This window comes from Oncorhynchus kisutch, unplaced genomic scaffold (genome assembly GCF_002021735.2).
Source record: "Oncorhynchus kisutch isolate 150728-3 unplaced genomic scaffold, Okis_V2 scaffold1300, whole genome shotgun sequence".
Classification (NCBI taxonomy): domain Eukaryota; kingdom Metazoa; phylum Chordata; class Actinopteri; order Salmoniformes; family Salmonidae; genus Oncorhynchus; species Oncorhynchus kisutch.
This window is the reverse complement of record NW_022263245.1, coordinates 87,501-112,222: the sequence shown is the minus strand read 5'-3', so window position 1 is coordinate 112,222 and position 24,722 is coordinate 87,501. Positions and strand designations below refer to the sequence as shown.

At 45.0% G+C, this 24,722-nt stretch overlaps 1 protein-coding gene across 1 annotated transcript in view; it reads left to right on the top strand.

Moving 5' to 3' along the window:
• The first annotated feature begins 206 nt into the window (after positions 1-206).
• LOC109877578 (microtubule-associated protein 1B) overlaps positions 207-24,722 on the top strand; it is a 59,153-nt gene continuing 34,637 nt past the window's right edge. Inside the window, 2 exon segments of the mRNA XM_031818232.1 lie at positions 207-443; positions 1,682-1,783. Coding sequence (XP_031674092.1) covers positions 239-443; positions 1,682-1,783 — 307 coding nt within the window. The 5' untranslated portion in view covers positions 207-238.

Sequence of the window (24,722 nt, the reverse complement as noted above, 5' to 3'; positions counted from 1 at the left end):
AAGACAGTCGATTCAGATAAACTTGATAAATATTATCATAATCCCTATGTCGGATTTGGCCAATGGCATGCTGTGACATCAAATAGCCACATAACCCTGCACCAATCAAATCGCGTCCCTCTCACAAGCCACACCCACTGGTCCTCCCCCCAGCCATCCCTCATGCACTGTGCTGCCACCGGATGCAGTTGTCATGGAGATGGAAAAGGACCCAGCTTCCACTCGTCGTGCTGTTGCCATGGAAATCCCCGTGGCAGCAGCATCGCTCTCTGTAGCGCCAGGAGAGCCGGAGGAGCAGTGCGAGCCCGCCCTACCCTTTCACCGTGGACAGCACCATAGGACCAGACCGCCGTTCAACCACGGGAGATTTTATATGCTGATAGTTATCGGAGAAATCTCAACGGACCACCACCTTCAGTCTGCCAAAAAACACATAATACAGGGTGAGTGGGCTACTTGACTGGGTATTATAAGTCTTTACACATCTTTCTAAACTGTTGAAGTTCAAGATTGCCCACAAAGATTTTGTTTTATGTAAAAACGTAGTTTGTTTAAATGTCAGAGGCTTGACCCCTATGCATTGGCCTGCACTTGCAATATTCAAATGTACGACAAAAGTCAAACCAAATAGTTTTTTAGAACAAGCTGTGACTTTGTTAGGAATATTGTCATCTAATTCATCCGTTGCAGCGGATCTAAAAGGGAGCAGATGACGCCTACATCTCAAACGTAGGCTGCAGCATGAGTGGGTTGGATTTCACATTGAACAGAGCTGTTTGGTAATGCATACATAGAGGACACTGCACCAGATGTATAGCCCCCTATATGGCTGCATATAGCAATACGGAACACAAAACTATTCTACTGTATGTGATATCCTGAATGGTTTCTGGAATAAAGGGCTGAATTACTCTTTATAGTTTGCAATGGATTATTCTCCATAGTTATTGCAGTTGGCTAGAATAACTAAGAATTTTCAAATGTGCAATCAGTAGGCCCTACTGGGTTATCTGAAACACTGGAATATAGATGAAAGGAAATAATTCCAGACAAAAAAACATGATGTGAATATGATGATAAATTATTCTAGAGAAAACTGTGACGGGTCGTTGAACAGAATACGGTTGTCCATGGAGGCAACACACTGGCCAATCAAGACAAAAAACAAACCCTGCCCTGATGTCTCTTCCTGACCAAATAGACACTCTATTAAATAAGAACTGGCATCATTCAGGGAAACAGATTGCATACTGAGTAGCTCACTGTTTATAGGGGGCGTAATAAGGTTCATCATATAACTGCTAATATTAATAACAATCATCTTCCTACAAGAGGTTATTTCCCAACCCAGTCATTTTCCGATGTTACTGTACATTAGGGGTTATCATCTCAGTGCTCGAAGGCCATGGTGTTTAATGGTTTTTATTCCATGCCTTTGATTCAGTGGTTGATTAAGATGGTGAAAGACAGGTGTGTGCCCTCTCCAGCCTATTAGTAGAAATCTACCAATCAGTGCCAAGGAGAAATAACAACCAGCAGGGTCATGTTCATTTGGTCACGCAGTAGAAATCAGACCCTAGACAGGCCCCTCCACTCCAACAATAATGTGTTTGTTGTATAGTTATAGAGCATTATGGGTCATGTAGTGCATCATGCTACATTTGTTATTGTGTGTTAACAGGACTGCGGTCGTGGGACATCGATCTGACTCTGTGCGACCTGAACAGAGAGCTACAGCTCTTCGCGACGCGACACTCTGCCCAGTTCTCCTCAGAGGTCAAAGGTCAGTCCTGTTCAGGATCAAAGGTGACAGTTTGGGGTTGCACAACTCACATGGACAAACGGACCTTGCAATAAATTAGCACGTTCAAAGGGATCAGTTTGAGGAAGGCGAGGGGCAGAATCACTCATCTTGATCACATAATGAGTCGTTTTCCAGGATGCTAGGGAATTTGTCGATCAGTGATTCCGAGCAGTCCGACTGCAATATAGTCAGTCAATCTCAAACATACATACTAACGAGAGGAGAGGAACTGACGAACAGTGTCATCCCATTGTCTTGAGTCTAGTGTTTCTGTGTGTCATGTCTGTTTGGTTTCTGTGTTTACCACATTTTACAGAAAAAGCTGAAAAACAGATGTAACGTTTCCTCATATTTCCTCCTTATGAGCCTAATCCATAAAGAGTTGATACATCAGCCCTGATAACATCTGGACAGCTTTGCTCTGTTATTACACTAACTAGCTTTTGAAAGGTTTTGCCAGAATAAATATAACGTTTGGTGACAGGAGCCGTTTGAGAGAATTCATGGGGTGCGTCCCAAATAGTACCCTATTCCCTATTTGGTGCACTACTTTTGACCAGAGCCCTGGTTCCTTAAAGGGCTCTAAAGGAAGTTGTACACTCATCTCTACTGCTGTGGTTTTTTTTTACCAACACTTCGGCCAAAGAACAGGGTTCTTTCAGAGCTGTTGTTAGTTGCTGCAAGAACTTGCAGGGGCCTTATCATTGACATCCACCTGCCTGTCTGTCTGCGGTTATGACTGCTGAAGGACACATATACACACCTACAGTGCCTAGTGAAAGTCTACACACTCCTTGCACAGTTGTCACATTTTGCTGACTTAAAATTAAATATAAAAAAGGAATAATTACATTTTTTATCTACACAACCTGCTTAACATTTTCAAAGTGTACGCTTTGATTACGTACAGTTGAAGTCGGAAGTTTACATACACCTTAGCCAAATACATTTAAACTCAGTTTTTCACAATTCCTGACATTTAATCATAGTAAGAATTCCCTGTCTTAGGTCAGTTAGGATCACACTTTATTTTAAGAATGTGAAATGTCAGAATAATAGTAGAGAGAATGATTTATTTCAGCTTTTATTTCTTTCATCACATTCCCAGTGGGTCAGAAGTTTACATACACTCAATTAGTATTTATTAGCATTGCCTTTAAATTCTTTAACTTGGGTCAAATATTTCAGGTAGCCTTCCACAAGTTTCCCACAATAAGTTGGGTGAATTTTAGCCCAATCCTCCTGACGGAGCTGGTGTAACTGAGTAAGGTTTGTAGGCCTCCTTGCTTGCACACGTTTTTTCAGTTCTGCCCACAGTCACAACTTCCACCGAAGTCGGTCCCTCTCCTTGTTCGGGCGGCGTTTGTCTTCGTCTTACACACCTGGTTTCAATTCCCCAATTACTTGTTCATTATTTAACCCTCTGTTCCCCCATGTCTGGTTGTGAGTAATTGTTTGTATGTAGTACGGTCCGTTAATGTGGGCTCTCTTTATTGTATCGCATTTGTATATTTTGAGTAAAGTAAGTTTATTTACTCATATCTGCTGTCCTGCGACCTGACTCCTCTACACCAGCTACACACAGAACGCATGACAGAATTACTCACCTGGAATGGAGTCAGCAGGAGCAGACGCCCTCCCTGTGGCAGTAGAGGAGCGCGTCCAGCAGCACGCCACCATGTTGCAACATCTGGGCACCACCATGGATCGCGTGCTGCAAACGATGGATTGTTGGGAGAGAGGAGGAGGTTGTCCAGCACCTCCGCCAGCCCCACTACAGCAGGCCCCACTGTCCAGCCCTCCTTCACCCAGTCCCAGCGGGATTCGGCTAGCGCTCCCGAGGGAGTATGATGGGACGGCTGCCGGATACCAGGGGTTCCTAATCCAGCTGTAGCTCTACCTGGTGACCATCCACCCGGCTCCTTCAGGACGTGAGAGTGTGTCCGCCCTCGTCTCCTGTCTCTCAGGCAAAGACCTGGAATGAGAAATGCCGTATGGAGAGAAGGAGACGCAGCATTGGACCATTACGCAGAGTTCTTGACCGCCCGCCTGAGGGTCGAGCAGCGTGTGAACGTCTGTTCCACCTGAGGTAGAGGACAAGGAGTGCGCAGGATTTCGCTTGTGCGGTATGGAACGACAGACACCTGATCGATCACTACCGGTGCAGTCTGCGCGAGGACGTCCGTCGGGAGTTGGCCTGCCGAGACACCCCCCTCACGTTGGACCAGCTGGTGGACCTGTCCATCCGGCTGGACAACCTGCTGGCTACCCGCGGCTACCCGCGGACGTCCGGATCGGTGCCTGTCAGTTCCATCCTCCAGCACCGCCGCTCCGACGCCCATGGAGCTGCGCTTAGGGAGAACGGAGGAGGGGCCATTCCCTGCACCGACCAGCAGTGTGCCCTCTGCGTTCACAGATGGTGCAGGGATTCCTCAGGGAGTCGAGGCAGCAGGCAGGGCACTATCGTGTCACCCCAGGTGAGTCGGCACCAGGTTCACCCAGAGCCTCCTGTTGCCCACATGTATGTGTTTATCAAATTTCCTGAGTTTTCCCCGCATTCCCAGCATAAGGCGCTCTTCCCAGCATAAGGCGCTCGTCGATTCAGGCGCAGCTGGGAATTTTATTGACCGTTCATTTGCCCATAGTTTAGGGATTTCCCTTGTTACTGTGTATTTTCCCTTCCCTGTGCACGCCCTAGATAGTCGACCATTAGGGTCAGGGCTGATTAGGGAGGCCACCGCTCCACTTAGCATGGTTACGCAGGAGGGTCACAAGGAGAGAATCAGTCTCTTCCTTATTGATTCTCCTGCGTTTCCCATGGTGCTGGGCCTATCCTGGTTGTCCTATCATGATCCCACTATTTCGTGGCACAGGGGGCTCTCAAGGGGTGGTCACGAGAGTGCTCAGGGAGGTGTGTAGGGGTTTCCATTGGTGCGACTACTGTGGAAAGTCCAGACCAGGTCTCCACCGTGCACATCGTGCACAATATGCCGATTTGGTTCTCGCTTTCTGTAAGAAGAAGGCGACTCAATTTCCACCCCATTGACGGGGGGATTGTGCGATACATCTCCTGGTAGACGTAGCACTTCCCAGGAGTCACGTGTATCCTCTGTCACAGGAGGAGACAGCGGCTATGGAAATATATGTCCCCGAATCCCTGGGATCCTTGTGTTTCTTTTTTGTGAAGAAGAAGAATGGAGGTCTGCGCCCGTGTATAGACTATCGAGGTATAAATCAGATCACTGTGAGGTACAGCTACCAGCTGCCTCTCTTCGCCAGTGCGATCAAGGCAATGCATGGGGCGCGCTTCTTCACAAAATTGGATCTTAGGAGCGCTTACAATCTGGTGCGTATCCGGGAGGTGGACGAGTGGAAGACAGCATTTAGTACCACCTCAGGGCACTATAAGTACCTTGTCATGCCGTACAGGTTGATGAATGCTCCATCAGTCTTCCAAGCCTTTGTTGAGGAGATTTTCCAGGACCTGCACGGGCAGGGTGTAGTGGTGTATCAAGGACATTCTGATATACTCCGTTACACGAACCGAGCATGTGTTCCTGGTGCGCAGGGTTCTTGGTCGACTGTTGGAGCATGACCTGTACGTCAAGGCTGAGAAATGTCTGTTCTTCCAACAGTCTGTCTCCTTCCTAGGGTACCGCATTTCCATGTCAGGGGTGGAGATGGAGGCGGATGGAGCATTCATCAACCTGTACGGCATGACAAGGTACTTATAGTGCCCTGAGGTGGTACTAAATGCTGTCTTCCACTCGTCCACCTCCCGGATACGCACCAGATTGTAAGCGCTCCTAAGATCCAATTTTGTGAAGAAGCGCGCCCCATGCATTGCCTTGATCGCACTGGCGAAGAGAGGCAGCTGGTAGCTGTACCTCACAGTGATCTGATATGGGAGCATCGGTAAACAAAGCCTTCAGACGACCAAAATATCTGCCCGCCTCCGCTGACCACCGCAAAAGCACCGGCCCCCCCTTCAGCAGTGAGGTAATAGGAGCAGCCACCTGCCCAAAACCCCGGACAAACCTCCGGTAGTAATGGGCAAACCCTAAAAACCGCTGCACCTCCTTTACCGTGGTCGGAGTCGGCCAATTACGCAAGGCCGCAATGCGGTCTGGGTGAGCCTGGTGCTGACTCACCTGGGGTGTCCGAGCAGTGCTCTGTCTGCCCTCTCGACTCCCAGACGAGTTCCTCCAGCACCGGTCGGCAGTGTGCCCTCTCCAACCACAACTGGTGCAGGAGGAGACTCCTCCTCCGGTCGCCCTAGCTGCAGCACCCCCTAACTCCATGGGTGTCGTAGTGGGAGTGCTGGGAGGTGGAACGAACAGGACCCGATCTGGACACACGCGAGCAGCCAGCAAGTTGTCCAGCCTGATGGACATGTCTATCAGTTGGTCCAGAGTGAGGGTGGTGTCTCAAGAAGCTAGCTCCCTGCGGACGTCCTCCCGTAGGCTGCACCTTTTAGTGGTCCATCAGGGCCCTGTCATTCCACCCTGCGCCAGCAGCCAGGGTCCGAAACTCCAGCGCGAACTCCTGTGCGCTCCTCGTCTCCTGCCTCAGATGAAACAGACGTTCACCCGCCTCTCGGCCCTCCGGTGGGTGGTCGAACACAGCCCGGAAGCCGTGGGTGAACTCTGGGTAAGGGTCCCTCCCAGATCGCGTTGGCCGACTCCAGGGCTTTGCCCGAAAGGCAGGAGACGAGGACGTTGACACTCTCCCCTCCCGAGGGAGTCGGGGAACGGTTGCCAGGTAAAGCTCCAGCTGGAGCAGGAACCCCTTGGGACGGCAGCCATCCCATCGTACTCCCTCGGGAGCGCGAGCCGAATCCCGCTGGGTCCGGATGCCGCCGGAGAAGGTGGTGGTGCAGGCTGGAAAGTGGCTGAAGACGGGGTAGGGAGGCCGCTCCTCTCCCATCTCTCCATTCTCGCCATCACTTGATCCATAGCCGTCCCCAGACGGTGTAAAACGGTGGTATGCTGGAGGAAACGCTACTCCATGGACACGGAGGGTGTATCCGCTCCTACTGACTCCATGATTTTTTTGGTGCGGGATTCTGTCAGTATCTCCCTAGGAGAAGTGGGTGTGGAGTCAGGAGCAGGAGAGCAAGAATTTCAAGAAGGGCATTTTATTTACTAGTCCACCAACACAACAGGTAGAGGACCACAAAAGCAGCCACTAGAAAACAGGAATGCAGTCTAGTCGAAAACAGAGGAACACACTCCTCTACTAAACTAACGTGCAGGAAAAACAGTCCCGTGAAATAAACCTGCTTAACAGGGAAAAACGCAACCCAAGCCAACGACAGTAAAACAAACAATCCCACACAAAACCTAGCGGGCAGGGCGAGATTAAATACCCCACTGATTAGCCTAAACTAGACACAGGTGAACACAAGACGGACAAAACCAAACGAAAAAGAAAAGGGATCGGTGGCAGCTAGTAGGCTGGGGTAGATGTCCTAACCAACTTGCAAAAACTATAGTTTGTGGTTGAGTGGTTGAAAAACGAGTTTTAATGACTCCAACCTGAGTGTATGTAAACTTCCAACTTCAACTGTATGTCTTTACACCCCAGAGTTAATACTTGGTGGAAGCAACTTTGGCAGCAATTACAACTGTAAATCACTTCTAATGAGATTCTACCAACCCTTAGGGCAACATGTATCCATTGCTCAAGCTCTGTAAGTTTTGTTGGGAATCAAAATATGGACAGCAATATTCAACCCTGTCTCTGATTTTCAAGGAGATTTAAGTCTTTGGTATTTTAATGTGTTCATTGTCCCACTGAAAAATACAACTCTATCCCAGGCTTAGGTTTTCAGAAGACTGAGGCATGTTTTCTGCACTTTTTACCTAGGCTTTGCTCCTTTACATTTATTTTGATCCTGACAAACTGTAGTCCCTGTTGGTGATAAGCATACCCATAACATGATGCTGCCACCAAAATACTTGAAAATGCAGAAGGTTGATTAGTTATCAGATTGTGTCGAGTCTGGGCTTCCGGAACAGCCACACAAGACATGCAGACACAAGGGATGCAGACTAAGAGATGACAATAATAGAGATGTCTGCTGAGACAGCAGAAATCTCTATTATTGTCATCTCTTAGTCTGCATGTTTTGTGTCTGCATGTCTTGTGTAGAGACAACTCTATTATTGTCATTTCTTAGGCTGCATCCCAAATAGCACCCTATTCCCTATATAGTGCACTACTTTTGACCAGGGCCCATAGCATTATGTAGGGAATAGGGTGCCATTTGGAATGCTGCCCTGGAATGGAGTCACTATTCTCCAGACAAGAGAAGGTACCATGGAAATGAGCTATAGATGATATGGGGAGTATCGACCAGACTGTGGATCAATGGCTCTAATGTCAAAGTGAACACAATCTTCCCTGGGTGAAGATGAGACTAGGGCCTGTGGTGAGCCAGTGTAGCCGTGGAACTACTGTATGTCTGTGGGTCATCACTATCCGGCCATGCTGGAGAAGACGGAAGTACAATGCCTTCTATTCACAAATGCAGATTTGATAACTAACCCTAACCCTTAGTCTAGGATTGGCCTTAACCCAAACCCTAACCCTAGAAACCATGCTTGCTTATTATTATTTTGTCCATTCTAGCATGCTTCTCTGGTGACTACCCTGCCTGTTGCTTACAGCAGCAACTGTCAAACCATGAGTTTATGTCATCTCCATCTCCTCCTCATTGGTCCTTCTTGTATAAGCAGTCACTGAAATACTCTTTATTTTTGTGTGTCTATTTCTGATATACACTGATATATCTCATTATTGACGCAGCAGCAGAGTTGAGCATATGTTGTTGCCACTTCCCATGATCCCGTGTGAGAAACTGATCAAAGGAGCCTCTAGAGCTCTATATTTCTCTCCATCCACCCACTCATTTCACAAGGGCCAGTGCTCTCATGCTACAAAGGTAGGATCTTCATTTGATCACTATTTTGTTGCTGAGAAATGCAGATGAGCTTTGTGATTTGCATAAATTCACTGAAAACCCACAAGTTATATTAACAGTATTGCTTTTTAATTGGCAAGGGAAGAAATAAGGTATTTAGCATAGAAGTGAGTGTGAAGTGAAAATGACTGTATTACCTGGAATAGAGATACTGTATGTGAACAGGGTGTGAAATTTAGGAAACGTCCCAAATGGCACCCTATTCTCTTTAAAGTGCACTACTTTGGATCAGAGAGCCCTGATCAAAAGAAGTGCACTATAAAAGGAATAGAGTGCCACTTGGGACACAGCTCTGTCTAAAGGGGTTGGAATATGAAGGAGGGGGGGTATCAAAAATATGTCTTACCTAAAAATAAATACCATAACCATGCAAGGCTTTGATAAAAAATAAATCTACATGCAAACATGACAAACACATTTATACATGGGGAAAGATGATAGCCTCTGTCCCTCAGGAAGTGGATTTGAATACTGAGCACAGCGACGTTCTAGTTTGGTATGCCAGACTACATGTCTTGTCTGACAGCTCACCATTTGCATACCGCTGTTTGATCCTCCATCTCTGCATAATCTCACATCAGGTTGCTATTGGACCAATCCACCAATCCAAATCCGTTTGATTAGGATGCACTGTCACAGTCAGGGTGCCTGTTTTGGGTACTCTGTCTGTCAACACCTGACAAACACTTATTCCTTTACTTGACTGTTTTACCTACCTGGATCTCTCTTATCTGTCTCTCTGACAGTTTTATCTCCTATATTTCCCTTGCTTGTTGTCCCCCTCTATCTTACATCCCTCCATTATTACTCTTCCTCTATACTTGCAGCTCTCTCATGAACAAAACAATGTCCTACACTAATGATGATTTTACCAGTAATTAAACGCCTCCTTCCCACCTCTCTCTTTCTCTCATCCTCCCTCCATCTCACCACCTCTTTTTATTTATTCTCACAGTCCCTCTCTCTTTGCACTCTCCCTACTTTCTCTCTCTCCCTCTTACATACCATCTCTCATCTCCCTCTCTCCCTCTCTCCCTCCCACCTCCCATCTCTCTCTCTCTCTCTCTCTGTCTCTCTCTTCTACTCTCTCACTGCCCTCCTCCTCTATATCTCTGTCTTTAGCTCTACTCTCTCACTTCCTAACATCTTTCATCTCCCTCTCTCACTCCTCACCCTCTCTCTCCTACCTCCCTGCTCCTCTCTCTCTCTCTCTCTCTCTCTCTCTCTCTCTCTCTCTCTCTCTCTCTCTCTCTCTCTCTCTCTCTCTCTCTCTCTCTCTCTCTTTGGGTGAGTGAAGCTTGACTAAAGCACGATGGGGCTTGTAGGTGCCAGTGCTGAGGTCTGCATAAAGTAGCATCGCTCACCCTGAGCCCCCTGTTTTCAGGCAGAGAGCAATAACTCAGACCTGCTCCAGCCCAGCCTTGGATCCAGGCTTTGCTTTGAGAAAGACACCATATTTCTGAGGTTGGCAGGTGGCATTACCATTAACCCTTGCCAGCACTGAATAAGACCTCAACTCAGCGGTGGGTTCCTGTGTTGTTACTGCTCAGTGTTCTGTTACATTCAGACCCCCATAGATGGCTACTGGCAGAACCCCATAGACTGCTACTGGCAGACCACCATAGTCTGCTACTGGCAGACCCTCATAGACTGTTACCGGCAGACCACCATAGATTGTTACTGGCAGACCCCCAGACTGCTACTGGTAGACCCCATAGACGGCTACTGGTAGACCCCCATAGACTACTACTGGCAGACCCCCATAGACTACTACTGTTAGACCCCCATAGACTGTTACTGGCAAACTCTTGAGACTGCTACTGTTAGACCCCCATAGACTGTTACTGGCAAACTCTTGAGACTGCTACTGTTAGACCCCCATAGACTGTTATTGGCAAACTCTTGAGACTGCTACTGTTAGACCCCCATAGACTGTTACTGGCAAACTCTTGAGACTGCTACTGTTAGACCCCCATAGACTGTTACTGGCAAACTCTTGAGACTGCTACTGTTAGACCCCCATAGACTGTTACTGGCAAACTCTTGAGACTGCTACTGTTAGACCCCCATAGACTGTTATTGGCAAACTCTTGAGACTGCTACTGTTAGACCCCCATAGACTGTTACTGGCAAACTCTTGAGACTGCTACTGTTAGACCCCCATAGACTGTTACTGGCAAACTCTTGAGACTGCTACTGTTAGACCCCCATAGACTGTTACTGGCAAACTCTTGAGACTGCTAGTGCCAGAACACAGCAGGGACAATACAGAGAGAGCTTCTATATTATTCAGTTTGTCACCTTGTATGTTATTCACTTCATCACCTTGTATGTTATTCAGTTTGTCACCTTGTATGTTCTTCAGTTTATCACCTTGTATGTTCTTCAGTTTATCACCTTGTATGTTCTTCAGTTTATCACCTTGTATGTTCTTCAGTTTATCACCTTGTATGTTCTTCAGTTTATCACCTTGTATGTTCTTCAGTTTGTCACCTTGTATGTTCTTCAGTTTATCACCTTGTATGTTCTTCAGTTTATCACCTTGTATGTTCTTCAGTTTATCACCTTGTATGTTCTTCAGTTTATCACCTTGTATGTTCTTCAGTTTATCACCTTGTATGTTCTTCAGTTTGTCACCTTGTATGTTCTTCAGTTTATCACCTTGTATGTTCTTCAGTTTATCACCTTGTATGTTCTTCAGTTTATCACCTTGTATGTTCTTCAGTTTATCACCTTGTATGTTCTTCAGTTTGTCACCTTGTATGTTCTTCAGTTTATCACCTTGTATGTTCTTCAGTTTATCACCTTGTATGTTCTTCAGTTTATCACCTTGTATGTTCTTCAGTTTATCACCTTGTATGTTCTTCAGTTTATCACCTTGTATGTTCTTCAGTTTATCACCTTGTATGTTCTTCAGTTTATCACCTTGTATGTTCTTCAGTTTGTCACCTTGTATGTTCTTCAGTTTATCACCTTGTATGTTCTTCAGTTTATCACCTTGTATGTTCTTCAGTTTATCACCTTGTATGTTCTTCAGTTTATCACCTTGTATGTTCTTCAGTTTGTCACCTTGTATGTTCTTCAGTTTATCACCTTGTATGTTCTTCAGTTTATCACCTTGTATGTTCTTCAGTTTATCACCTTGTATGTTCTTCAGTTTATCACCTTGTATGTTCTTCAGTTTGTCACCTTGTATGTTCTTCAGTTTATCACCTTGTATGTTCTTCAGTTTATCACCTTGTATGTTCTTCAGTTTATCACCTTGTATGTTCTTCAGTTTATCACCTTGTATGTTCTTCAGTTTATCACCTTGTATGTTCTTCAGTTTATCACCTTGTATGTTCTTCAGTTTATCACCTTGTATGTTCTTCAGTTTGTCACCTTGTATGTTCTTCAGTTTATCACCTTGTATGTTCTTCAGTTTATCACCTTGTATGTTCTTCAGTTTATCACCTTGTATGTTCTTCAGTTTATCACCTTGTATGTTCTTCAGTTTATCACCTTGTATGTTCTTCAGTTTGTCACCTTGTATGTTCTTCAGTTTATCACCTTGTATGTTCTTCAGTTTATCACCTTGTATGTTCTTCAGTTTGTCACCTTGTATGTTCTTCAGTTTATCACCTTGTATGTTCTTCAGTTTATCACCTTGTATGTTCTTCAGTTTATCACCTTGTATGTTCTTCAGTTTATTACCTTGTATGTTCTTCAGTTTATCACCTTGTATGTTCTTCAGTTTATCACCTTGTATGTTCTTCAGTTTATTACCTTGTATGTTCTTCAGTTTATCACCTTGTATGTTCTTCAGTTTATCACCTTGTATGTTCTTCAGTTTATCACCTTGTATGTTCTTCAGTTTATCACCTTGTATGTTCTTCAGTTTATTACCTTGTACTTCAGTGTTTCCAAACTCAGTCCTAGGGTTTTGTTCTAACACGACACAGCTGATTCCAATAATCAACTCATCATCATGCTTTGATTATTTGAATGAGCTGTGTACAGTAGTGCTAGGGAATAACAAACAGAAGGTTAGTGGTCCCCAGGACTGTGTTTGGTAACTGCTGTATATTAAATGTGTTGTATCATGTGTACAGTATGCAGGTTAGCTGTATCAGCTGACTAGAACTAGCCAAGCTAACTAACTGAAATGATGCTTAGTGCTGCATTAATGCTCAGTATAGGTCCCTCAAATGATCATTTATACCTCGAAGCCAGTTCCACAGCTTTTCTTTCATTCTTCCCCTCTAATCAGGAAGTGGGACTGATTTAGACCTGGGATACCAGGTGGGTGCAAGTCATTTTCAGGTACATTCTTAGAAAAAAGGTTTCCAAAGGGGTTCTTCAGCTGTCCCCATAGAGGAACCTCAGGTAGAAACCTTTTTGGTTCCATGTAGAACCCTTTGTGGTTTTACATGGAACCCAAGAAGGTTATACATGGAACCAAAAATGATGCTTCAAAGGGTTCTCCTATGTGGACAGACGAAGAACCCGTTTAGGTTTTAGATAGCACCTTTTTGAACAGAAAAGCAGCAGTTGTACGGACATCGCAGGGTAAGATTTGAACACCCCTGTCAAAGGTTCTGATCTGTTTTCTGATGTATTTCTTGATTCCATTCCTCTTCTACCAGTAAATATGTTATAGGAACTAGTGTTCACTGCTGATCATCCTAAAGAATACATCATGTGGCACACACCGTCATAACTACAACCTCTCAGTTCATTGGTTCCTTTTAGACAACCAGATAAAGTACATGAACGAGGGCCTTACTCAGGTGAATTGTTATCTAATATATTCTCAGGTTTGATAGACAATGCAGTTGAATACCTGCCATGCTAAACAGTTCATCACCAGTGTGAATGGAGGTGTGTTTGCTCTAGCAGAGTTAAATCAACACTGCCAGGAAACTGAAGTGTGTAGTTTAATCACTGCACCAGAAGCGCTGGCCAAATATAGAAAGTGTGCTCGGGATTATATTTCAATCAATCTGAGGATTTGGTTCAGATTGTGTTTGGATGTGTACAGAGATTAAGAGCACCAATGCTTGCCAGTTTTGTTAAAGATGATCATATTGTTATAATAAATTGTGTTTATAGTTGATCCTTCTAAATGATTCAAGTAGCACTGCGGATGACCACACTCTACAGCCTTGCACTCGTTAAAACGTTGTGCAACACTTTGTATGACCATTTAGCCCTTCTTTTCTTTTTGATTGAATATGAACCATGTTTTCTTACCCCCCCCCCCCCCCCCCACAGAGAATGTGAGAGGACTCAAATGGTACAAAGCATAAACTACAGATGAATGAGATGAGTGTCCAGAATGAGGCAGGATGAAACAGAGTCTGAGTGCTTTAAAGCCAGGGAGAGGCGCTGTGCGGCTGGCTCTGTCACTGGGCAGTGGGAAAAGACTCTGTGGTGTGTGTAAAAGAGAGGAAGAGGGAGGGAAGGATCAACTTCTGGAGGAAGAAAGAGAAGAGGATACAGAGGGAGTGAGGGAGAGAAAGAGAGCAAGGGAAGGGGTAGAGAGAGAAAGAGACATACAGAGAATGTGAGGCTGCAGGGCAGAGTCTCTAATGTGTAAGTAGAGAGAGAACTATGGATATTCAGCCTTTAAGGGTCCCTACAGATCTCTCAACATAAAATGGGTTTAGAAGGTCAGGTTCAAAGGCTTTGCCCCACAGTCAGCACTTCAAATAGGCCAACAACATCAAGAGATACCTAAGAATAAGTGTCTGTTCCAAACCAGCTCTTATAAGACACACATTTACATTTAGTCATTTAGCGGACGCTCTCATCCAGAACTATCTGTGAATACAAAACATGTGTTGTATGTATTGGAGGCTAACAATGATCCTGACACCAAAGGAAAACAGATAATTCCAGAAATGTCAGATGTGTTTCTTTAACTGTCATCATGATTTGGATCCCTGCAGAGATGTTGGTTAAAGGGTTAGGGAGAAATCAATTCATCACAATGGCTAATTTCTTCTGGGTTGGGACAGTGCTCCCCAAGGCGATGTTACCACGGTGACCGAAAATCTCAGGCGAGTCTGACTCACTCCACTGGTTTGGATGAATATGAGAGAGGGATCAATCAAAGCTTCAAGTTCCTTGGCGTACACATCACTGACAAACTGAAATGGACCACACAGACAGTGTGGTGAAGAAGGCGCAACAGAGCCTCTTCAACCTCAGGAGGCTAAATTTCAGGAGGCTGACATTTGTCTTGTCACCTAAAACCCTCACAAACTTTTACAGATGCACAATTGAAAGCATCCTGTCGGGCTTTATCACCACTTGGTACGGCAACTGCACCGCCCACAACCGCAAGGCTCTCCAGAGTGTGGTGCGATCTGCCCAGCGCATCACTGGGGGCAAACTACCCGCCCTCCATGACACCTACAGCAACCGATGTCACAGGAAGGTCAAAAATATCATCAAGGACATCAACAACCCGAGCCACTGCCTGTTCACCCCGCTATCATCTAGAAGGTGAGGTCAGTACAGGTGCATCAAAGCTGGGACCGAGAGACTGAAACACAGCTTCTATCTCAAGGCCATCAGACTATTAAACAGCCATCACTAGCACATTAGAGGCTGCTGCCTATAGGCATAGACTAGTAATCACTGGCCACGGAATGGAACACTAGTCACTTTAATAATGTTTACATATCTGGCATTTCTCATCTCATATGTATATACAGTATTCTATACTATTCTACTGTATCTTAGTCACTTAATAATGTTTACATATCTTTCATTACTCATCTCATATGTATATACTGTATTCTATACTATTCTATGGTATCTTAGTCACTTAATGTTTACATATCTGGCATTACTCATCTCATGTGTATATACTGTTTTCTATACTATTCTACAGTATCTCATTCACTTAATAATGTTTACCTATCTTGTATTACTCATCTCATATGTATATACTGTTTTTGAAACTATTCTACTGTATCTTAGTCCGCTCTGACATCGCTCGTCCATATGTACAGTATATAATTAATTCCTACTTCAATTTGTGTGTATTGGGTTTATGTTGTGTAATTTGTTAGATATTACTTGTTAGATATTACTGCACTGTCAGAGCTAGAAGAACAAGCGTTTCGCTACACCCGCAATAACATCTGCTAATCACGTGTATGTGACCAATAACATCTGCTAATCACGTGTATGTGACCAATAACATCTGCTAATCACGTGTATGTGACCAATAACATCTGCTAATCAGGTGTATGTGACCAATAACATCTGCTAATCACGTGTATGTGACCAATAACATCTGCTAATCACGTATATGTGACCAATACAATTCGAAGGCGCTGAGCAAATGACATAATAATGAATATAGTAATAAATATCTATATAGCAGTAAATGGGTGCTTGTTTCAGTCAGAAGTATGTTCTGCTTCCTATAGGTCATGTACTGTACCCAGAAATGTATTGTGTTTTATTTCATGTTGTATTGGTTTTGGTATTGTGTGTGAAGTTGACTGGGTCTCCATTAGACCCGTAGGAAAGTCCTTTCACAGACCAGTAAGCAGTGAGCCTTGTGGGAAGAAGGTGGGAATTGCGTGAAATGACTCTCATTAGCTTAGAAAGGTCACAGAGGATAAATCGATTTGACGTTGAAGGCAGTGAAACTCGGAGAGAGAGAGAGAGTGTGTGTGTCTGTGTTTGTGTGTGTGTCACTGCTCTTCAGTAGTCCTCTGCCGAGCTATCACTCCTTTCCTGTCAACCCCACCCTAACCAGGATGGACTCTTTAAGGTCATGATGGGGTGCAACTCAATAGTCTAAATATGCCTCCTCTCCTTCGTATCTTTCCCTTCATCCACACTCATGTGGAAGAAGATGTTACTGTAGATCATAATTATACAGACAAGACAGTGATCATCAATGCCTAAACCATATATATGACCTTACTGAGGTAAATAAAAAACTAACTGGGACAAGAGATTTCTATTCATGCCAAAATGTTCAATGTCTATTTCCCTTTTCAAACTACTGGGCTGAACCGAGCTGAGCTGAACCGAACTGAGCTGAGCTAAACCGAACTGAGCTGAACAAAGCTGAGCTGAGCTTTAGAGCTTTACTGAGCTGGTTACATATCCACCATTGTTGCTAAAGTAGAACCATTCTGTAAAGGACAAGGTGAAATGAAAATATCTGAGACAGCACAGTACAGTTTGGGTCGACACTGTGATAGACTGCATCAAATTTGCTGAGTAGAGTGTTGGAGACTATTTTGTAGATGACATCGCCAAAGTCAAGGATCGGTAGGATAGTTAGTTTTACGAGGGTATGTTTGGCAGCATGAGTGAAGGAGGCTTTGTTGCGAAATAGGAAGCCAATTCTAGATTTAACTTTGGATTGGAGATGCGTAATGTGAGTCTGGAAGGAGAGCTTACAGTCTAGCCAGACACCTAGGTATTTATAGTTGTCCACATATTCTAAGTCAGAACAGTCTAGAGTTATCTTGCTAAGAATCATCTTGTTAATAAACACATCACACATAGGATGATTGACAGAGTGTGTTTCTAGCAGGAGGCTGTAGGGAGAGTGAGAGAACTGTACAGGGACATAGTGAGTGAGAGAGACAGAGAAAATGAGAGAGAGAGGGAGAGAGAAAGAGAGAGAGAGAGAGAAAAGGAGAGGGAGAGAGAGATAGAGAAAAGGAGAGGGAGAGAGAGGATAGAGAGAGAGAGAGAGAGAGAGAGAGAGAGAGTGAGAGAGACAGAGAGAGAGACGTAGAAGTGTCTGCCTCAATCAACTCTAACCAAAAGAACATGCCAGGTCCCATTACTGAGAGCTACTCCAAGCTCACACAAACTTTCAATTATATTTTTATCTGTCAGTGTTGTTTGTTATGCTCTTTTCAGTGTCACCTGTGCTAGTAATTCAGCTTGTTGCCATTTGTTGTTGCAATTCAATTGGTCCACTGCATTTCAGACAATTAAAACTATTGTCAACTTGCCTTAACCTGTTGGACAGAAGAGAGACTGCTTCTTCTTTTGTGGAAAATCACTCTCTGTGCTTTCAAGATAATGCAGGAGCAGTCAATAGCTTATGTTGCTTGTGCCCCCCTTCTCTCCCTCGTCCTTCCTCTCCTCCTCTCCCTCATTCTCTCCCTCCCTCGTCTGTGACTAGAATACTAATACTGAGCTGCCTGGTAGAGTAGTGCATAGTCATCATGGCCGTCTCGACTGTCTCAGGCATGTGCAAATACCCAGCCTCTCATGGAGGACAATGGCAATTCAATATAAAGCAAATGCTTCATTATTATTGGCTTTGGCATTTTGGCATTTCAGTTTTGAACTGCCATTTGGCTTCAAGTGTAAATCTGCAGATTAATACAATCATTATGCTAACAAGGGGCTGAAGGAAGCACACTTCACTTGTGATTGGCTATCAACTGAAGTGTGTACTAAGGTCTGAAGGGTCTTACCCAAAAGATTGTGGTTTCTCAAATAAATTGTTGATTTTGCTGGACAGATAGAATCATCATCAGTGTAGCCTAATCATTCCAAGATTTTTGGATAAATCTATTGCCCCTATATATTTGTTGTGCGTCTCTTTTAGTCGCCCATAGAATATTTTCTGAAGAGCGTATATGGAGGACTGAAACAGCTGGACAGCTCCAGTTCCTGAGAAAAGAGAGATGGATTTAGATCCAGATCATACCATTCCCAGGTCAGAGCCTTCATACCTGTAGTATGGTGGGAGAAAGATACAGTACATCTATGCCTCCACACTGGTACCATTTAAACATGTGTATATATTTCACCTTTATTTAACCAGGTAGGCCAGTTGATAACAAGTTCTCATTTAAAACTGCGACCTGGCCAAGATAAAGCAAAGCAGTGAGACAAAAAAACACAGAGTTACACCTGGGATAAACAAACGTACAGTCAATAACACAATAGAAACATCTGTATACAGCGTGTGCAAATGAAGTAAGGAGGTAAGGCAATAAATAGGCCAATATCAAATCAAATTTATTTATTTATATAGCCCTTCGTACATCAGCTGATATCTCAAAGTGCTGTACAGAAACCCAGCCTAAAACCCCAAACAGCAAGCAATGCAGGTGTAGAAGCACGGTGGCTAGGAAAAACTCCCTAGAAAGGCCAAAACCTAGGAAGAAACCTAGAGAGGAACCAGGCTATGTGGGGTGGCCAGTCCTCTTCTGGCTGTGCCAGGTTGAGATTATAACAGAACATGGCCAAGATGTTCAAATGTTCATAAATGACCAGCATGATCGTATAATAATAAGGCAGAACAGTTTAAACTGGAGCAGCAGCACGGTCAGATGGACTGGGGACAGCAAGGAGTCATCATGTCAGGTAGTCCTGGGGCATGGTCCTAGGGCTCAGGTCCTCCGAGAGAGAGAAAAAAAGAGAGAATTAGAGAGAGCATATGTGGGGTGGCCAGTCCTCTTCTGGCTGTGCCGGGTGGAGATTATAACAGAATATGGCCAAGATGTTCAAATGTTCATAAATGACCAGCATGGTCGTATAATAATAAGGCAGAACAGTTGAAACTGGAGCAGCAGCACGGCCAGGTGGACTGGGGACAGCAAGGAGTCATCATGTCAGGTAGTCCTGGGGCATGGTCCTAGGGCTCAGGTCCTCCGAGAGAGAGAAAAAAAGAGAGAATTAGAGAGAGCATATGTGGGGTGGCCAGTCCTCTTCTGGCTGTGCCGGGTGGAGATTATAGCAGAACATGGCCAAGATGTTCAAATGTTCATAAATGACCAGCATGTTCGAATAATAAGAAGGCAGAACAGTTGAAACTGGAGCAGCAGCACGGCCAGGTGGACTGGGGACAGCAAGGAGTCATCATGTCAGGTAGTCCTGGGGCATGGTCCTAGGGCTCAGGTCCTCCGAGAGAGAGAAAAAAAGAGAGAATTAGAGAGAGCATATGTGGGGTGGCCAGTCCTCTTCTGGCTGTGCCGGGTGGAGATTATAACAGAACATGGCCAAGATGTTCAAATGTTCATAAATGACCAGCATGTTCGAATAATAAGAAGGCAGAACAGTTGAAACTGGAGCAGCAGCACGGCCAGGTGGACTGGGGACAGCAAGGAGTCATCATGTCAGGTAATCCTGGGGCATGGTCCTAGGGCTCAGGTCCTCCGAGAGAGAGAAAGAAAGAGAGAAGGAGAGAATTAGAGAACGCACACTTAGATTCACACAGGACACCGAATAGGACAGGAGAAGTACTCCAGATATAACAAACTGACCCTAGCCCCCCGACACATAAACTACTGCAGCATAAATACTGGAGGCTGAGACAGGAGGGGTCAGGAGACACTGTGGACCCATCCGAGGACACCCCCGGACAGGGCCAAACAGGAAGGATATAACCCCACCCACTTTGCCAAAGCACAGCCCCCACACCACTAGAGGGATATCTTCAACCACCAACTTACCATCCTGAGACAGGGCCGAGTATAGCCCACAAAGATCTCCGCCATGGCACAACCCAAGGGGGGGCGCCAACCCAGACAGGATGACCACATCAGTGAATCAACCCACTCAGGTGACGCACCCCTACCAGGGACGGCATGAGAGAGCCCCAGTAAGCCAGTGACTCAGCCCCTGTATTAGGGTTAGAGGTTGAGAATCCCAGTGGAAAGAGGGGAACCGGCCAGGCAGAGACAGCAAGGGCGGTTCGTTACTCCAGAGCCTTTCCGTTCACCTTCCCACTCCTGGGCCAGACTACACTCAATCATATGACCCACTGAAGAGATGAGTCTTCAGTAAAGACTTAAAGGTTGAGACCGAGTTTGCGTCTCTGACATGGGTAGGCAGACCGTTCCATAAAAATGGAGCTCTATAGGAGAAAGCCCTGCCTCCAGCTGTTTGCTTAGAAATTCTAGGGACAATTAGGAGGCCTGCGTCTTGTGACTGTAGCGTACGTGTAGGTATGTACGGCAGGACCAAATCAGAGAGATAGGTAGGAGCAAGCCCATGTAATGCTTTGTAGGTTAGCAGTAAAACCTTGAAATCAGCCCTTCCTTTGACAGGAAGCCAGTGTAGAGAGGCTAGCACTGGAGTAATATGATCAAATTTTTTGGTTCTAGTCAGGATTCTAGCAGCCGTATTTAGCACCAACTGAAGTTTATTTAGTGCTTTATCCGGGTAGCCGGAAAGTAGAGCATTGCAGTAGTCTATCCTAGAAGTGACAAAAGCATGGATAAATTTTTCTGCATCATTTTTGGACAGAAAGTTTCTGATTTTTGCAATGTTACATAGATGGAAAAAAGCTGTCCTTGAAATGGTCTTGATATGTTCTTCAAAAGAGAGATCAGGGTCCAGAGTATGGCCGAGGTCCTTCACAGTTTTATTTGAGACGACTGTACAACCATTAAGATTAATTGTCAGATTCAACAGAAGATCTCTTTGTTTCTTGGGACCTAGAACAACCATCTCTGTTTTGTCCGAGTTTAAAAGTAGAAAGTTTGCAGCCATCCACTTCCTTATGTCTGAAACACATGCTTCTAGCAAGGGCAATTTTGGGGCTTCACCATGTTTCATTGAAATGTACAGCTGTGTGTCATCCGCATAGCAGTGAAAGTTAACATTATGTTTTCGAATAACATCCCCAAGAGGTAAAATATATAGTGAAAACAATAGTGGTCCTAAAACGGAACCTTGAGGAACACCGAAATTTACAGTTGATTTGTCAGAGGACAAACCATTCACAGAGACAAACTGATATCTTTCCGACAGATAAGATCTAAACCAGGCCAGAACTTGTCCGTGTAGACCAATTTGGGTTTCCAATCTCTCCAAAAGAATGTGGTGATCGATGGTATCAAAAGCAGCACTAAGGTCTAGGAGCACGAGGACAGATGCAGAGCCTCGGTCCGATGCCATTAAAATGTCATTTACCACCTTCACAAATAGTGGCAAAGTAATTACAATTTAGCAATTTACACTGGAGTGATATATGTGCAGATGAGGATGTGCAAGTAGAAATACTGGTGTGCAAAAGTGCAGAAAAACAAAACAAATATGGGGATGAGGTAGGTAGTTGGTTGGATGGGCTATTTACAGATGGGCTGTGTACCCCTGCAGCGATCGGTAAGCTGCTCTGACAGCTGACGCTTAAAGTTAGTGAGGGAGATATAAGTCTCCAACTTCAGTGATTTTTGCAATTCGTTCCACTCATTGGCAGCAGAGAACTGGAAAGGAGGAGGCAAAAGGCAGTGTTGGCTTTGGGGATGACCAGTGAAATATAACTGCTGGAGAGTGTGCTACGAGTAGTTGTTGCTATGGTGACCAGTGAAATATAACTGCTGGAGAGTGTGCTACGAGTAGTTGTTGCTATGGTGACCAGTGAAATATAACTGCTGGAGAGTGTGCTACGAGTAGTTGTTGCTATGGTGACCAGTGAGCTGAGATAAGGTGGAGGTTTACCTAGCAAAGACTTATAGATGACCTGGAGCCAGTGGGTTTGGCGACAAATATGTAGAGAGGACCAGCCAACGAGAGCATATAGGTCGCAGAGCTGTTGGGGGTGCAGAGCTGTTGGTTGGGGTGGAAAGCATGGCCAGCCGTAGAGAAATGCTTATTGAAATTCTCAATTATCATGGATTTATCAGTGGGGACAGTGTTTCCTAGTCTCAATGCAGTGGGCAGCTGGGAGGAGAGGCTCTTATTCTCCATGGACTTTACAGTGTCCCAGAACATTTTGGAATTAGTGCTGCAGGATGCAAATTTCTGTTTGAAAAAGCTAACCTTTGCTTTCCTAACTGACTGTGTGTATTGGTTCCTGACTTCCCTGAAAAGTTGCATATCGCGGGGACTATTCGATGCTAATGCAGTACGCCACAGGGTGTTTTTTGTGCTGGTCAAGGGCAGTCAAGTCTGGAGTGAACCAAGGGCTATATCTGTTCTTAGTTCTACATTTTTTTTGAATGGGGCATGCTTATGGTGAGTAAAGCACTTTTAAAGAACAACCAGGCATCCTCTACTGACGGGATAAGGTCAATATCCTTCCAGGATACCCGGGCCAGGTTAGACAGGACTGCTGACACACCTAGACAGGACCACTGACTCAACTAGATAGGACTGCTGACTCAATTAGACAGGACTGCTGACACACCTAGACAGGACCACTGACTCAACTAGATAGGACTGCTGACTCAATTAGACAGGACTGCTGACACACCTAGACAGGACCACTGACTCAACTAGATAGGACTGCTGACTCAATTAGACAGGACTGCTGACACACCTAGACAGGACCACTGACTCAACTAGATAGGACTGCTGACTCAATTAGACAGGACTGCTGACACATCTAGACAGGACAACTGACTCAACTAGATAGGACTGCTGACTCAATTAGACAGGACTGCTGACACACCTAGACAGGACCACTGACTCAACTAGATAGGACTGCTGACTCAATTAGACAGGACTGCTGACACACCTAGACAGGACCATTGACTCAACTAGACAGGACTGCTGACACACCTAGACAGGACCACTGACTCAACTCGATATGACCACTGACTCAACTAGACAGGACTTCTGACACAAATAACACAGCTGGCGCTACATGGTACAAGGATACCAAGGAACACAGCTATATCAGCCGAGGCCCTTCCTCACCAGATATCACCAGTTATCCAGTTTGGTTGAGTGTTACCTTTTTGATTCAGCTAAAGCAGATCCTGTCACGTCCTGATCTGTTTCACCTGTCCTTGTGATTGTCTCCACCCCCTCCAGGTGTTGATTATTTCCCCCAGTGTATTAATCCCTGTGTCTCCTGTCTCTCTGTGCCAGTCGTCTTGTATGTTTCCAAGTCAACCAGCGGTTTTCCTGTTCTCCTGCCTTTTGCATTATCCTTTTTCTAGTCTTCCCGGTTTTGACCCTTGCCTGTTTCTGGACCTTGTACCCGCCTGCCTGACCGTTCTGCCTGCCTTGACCACGAGTCTGTCTGCCACTCTGTACCTTCTGGACTCTGATCTGGTTTTGACCTTTTTGCCTGTCCACGACCATTCTCTTGCCTACCCCTTTGGATTAATAAAGATTGTAAAACTCCAACCATATGCCTCCTGTGTCTGCATCTGGGTCTCATCTTGTGTCGTGATAGATCCAGTTTAAAGCAGTACTTAGGAATGTTTGTTTTCTGTGTGACATTTCTGTCTTGCAGCATGTGGAGTGGTGTGGTCGCAGTGACAGAAACAGAAAGGTTTTCTCCTACTGACAAACGTGTCTGTATTTATCCCTCTCTGCCAAACATACATCTGAAAAATGGACTCAGAGTCAGAATTGCAACATAGTGTTTACTGTAACAGCACTAGTGACTATAGTTTACCTGCATGACTATGCTTTAACCATTGGTTGATCCATGAATACCCCACTGCCTTACAGACAGACTCTCCCAGGCTAAGGTTCTCTCTGGCAGACATGGAAGGCTGGCTAGTCTTGGTAGGGACCATGGAGGATCACTGAGGGCAGGGGGAGATGGCACTGGCCCTCTGTTGTGGGACATATGTCCTGAAAGGGAGCCAGCGTCCTTCTTGCTCTAGACCCAGATTTATTTTCACTCTGTCTCACTGCATTAGAGGAGCCACACACACAGGCACACACACACACGACATGCTCTCGCTCTTTCTCTCACACACACACACACACACACACACACACACACACACACACACACACACACACACGCTCAACTAGACAGGACTGCTGACACACCTAGACAGGACCACTGACACTGTTAATCTTATTTCTTATTCTTGTTTTTTTTTAAACAGCATTGTTGGTTAGGGGATCGTAAGTAAGCATTTCACTGTAAGGTCTGTTATTTTTTTAAACTGCATTGTTGGTTAGGGGCTCGTAAGTAAGCATTTCATTGTAAGGTCTGTTGTTTTCGGTACATGTGACTAAAACAATTTGATTTGA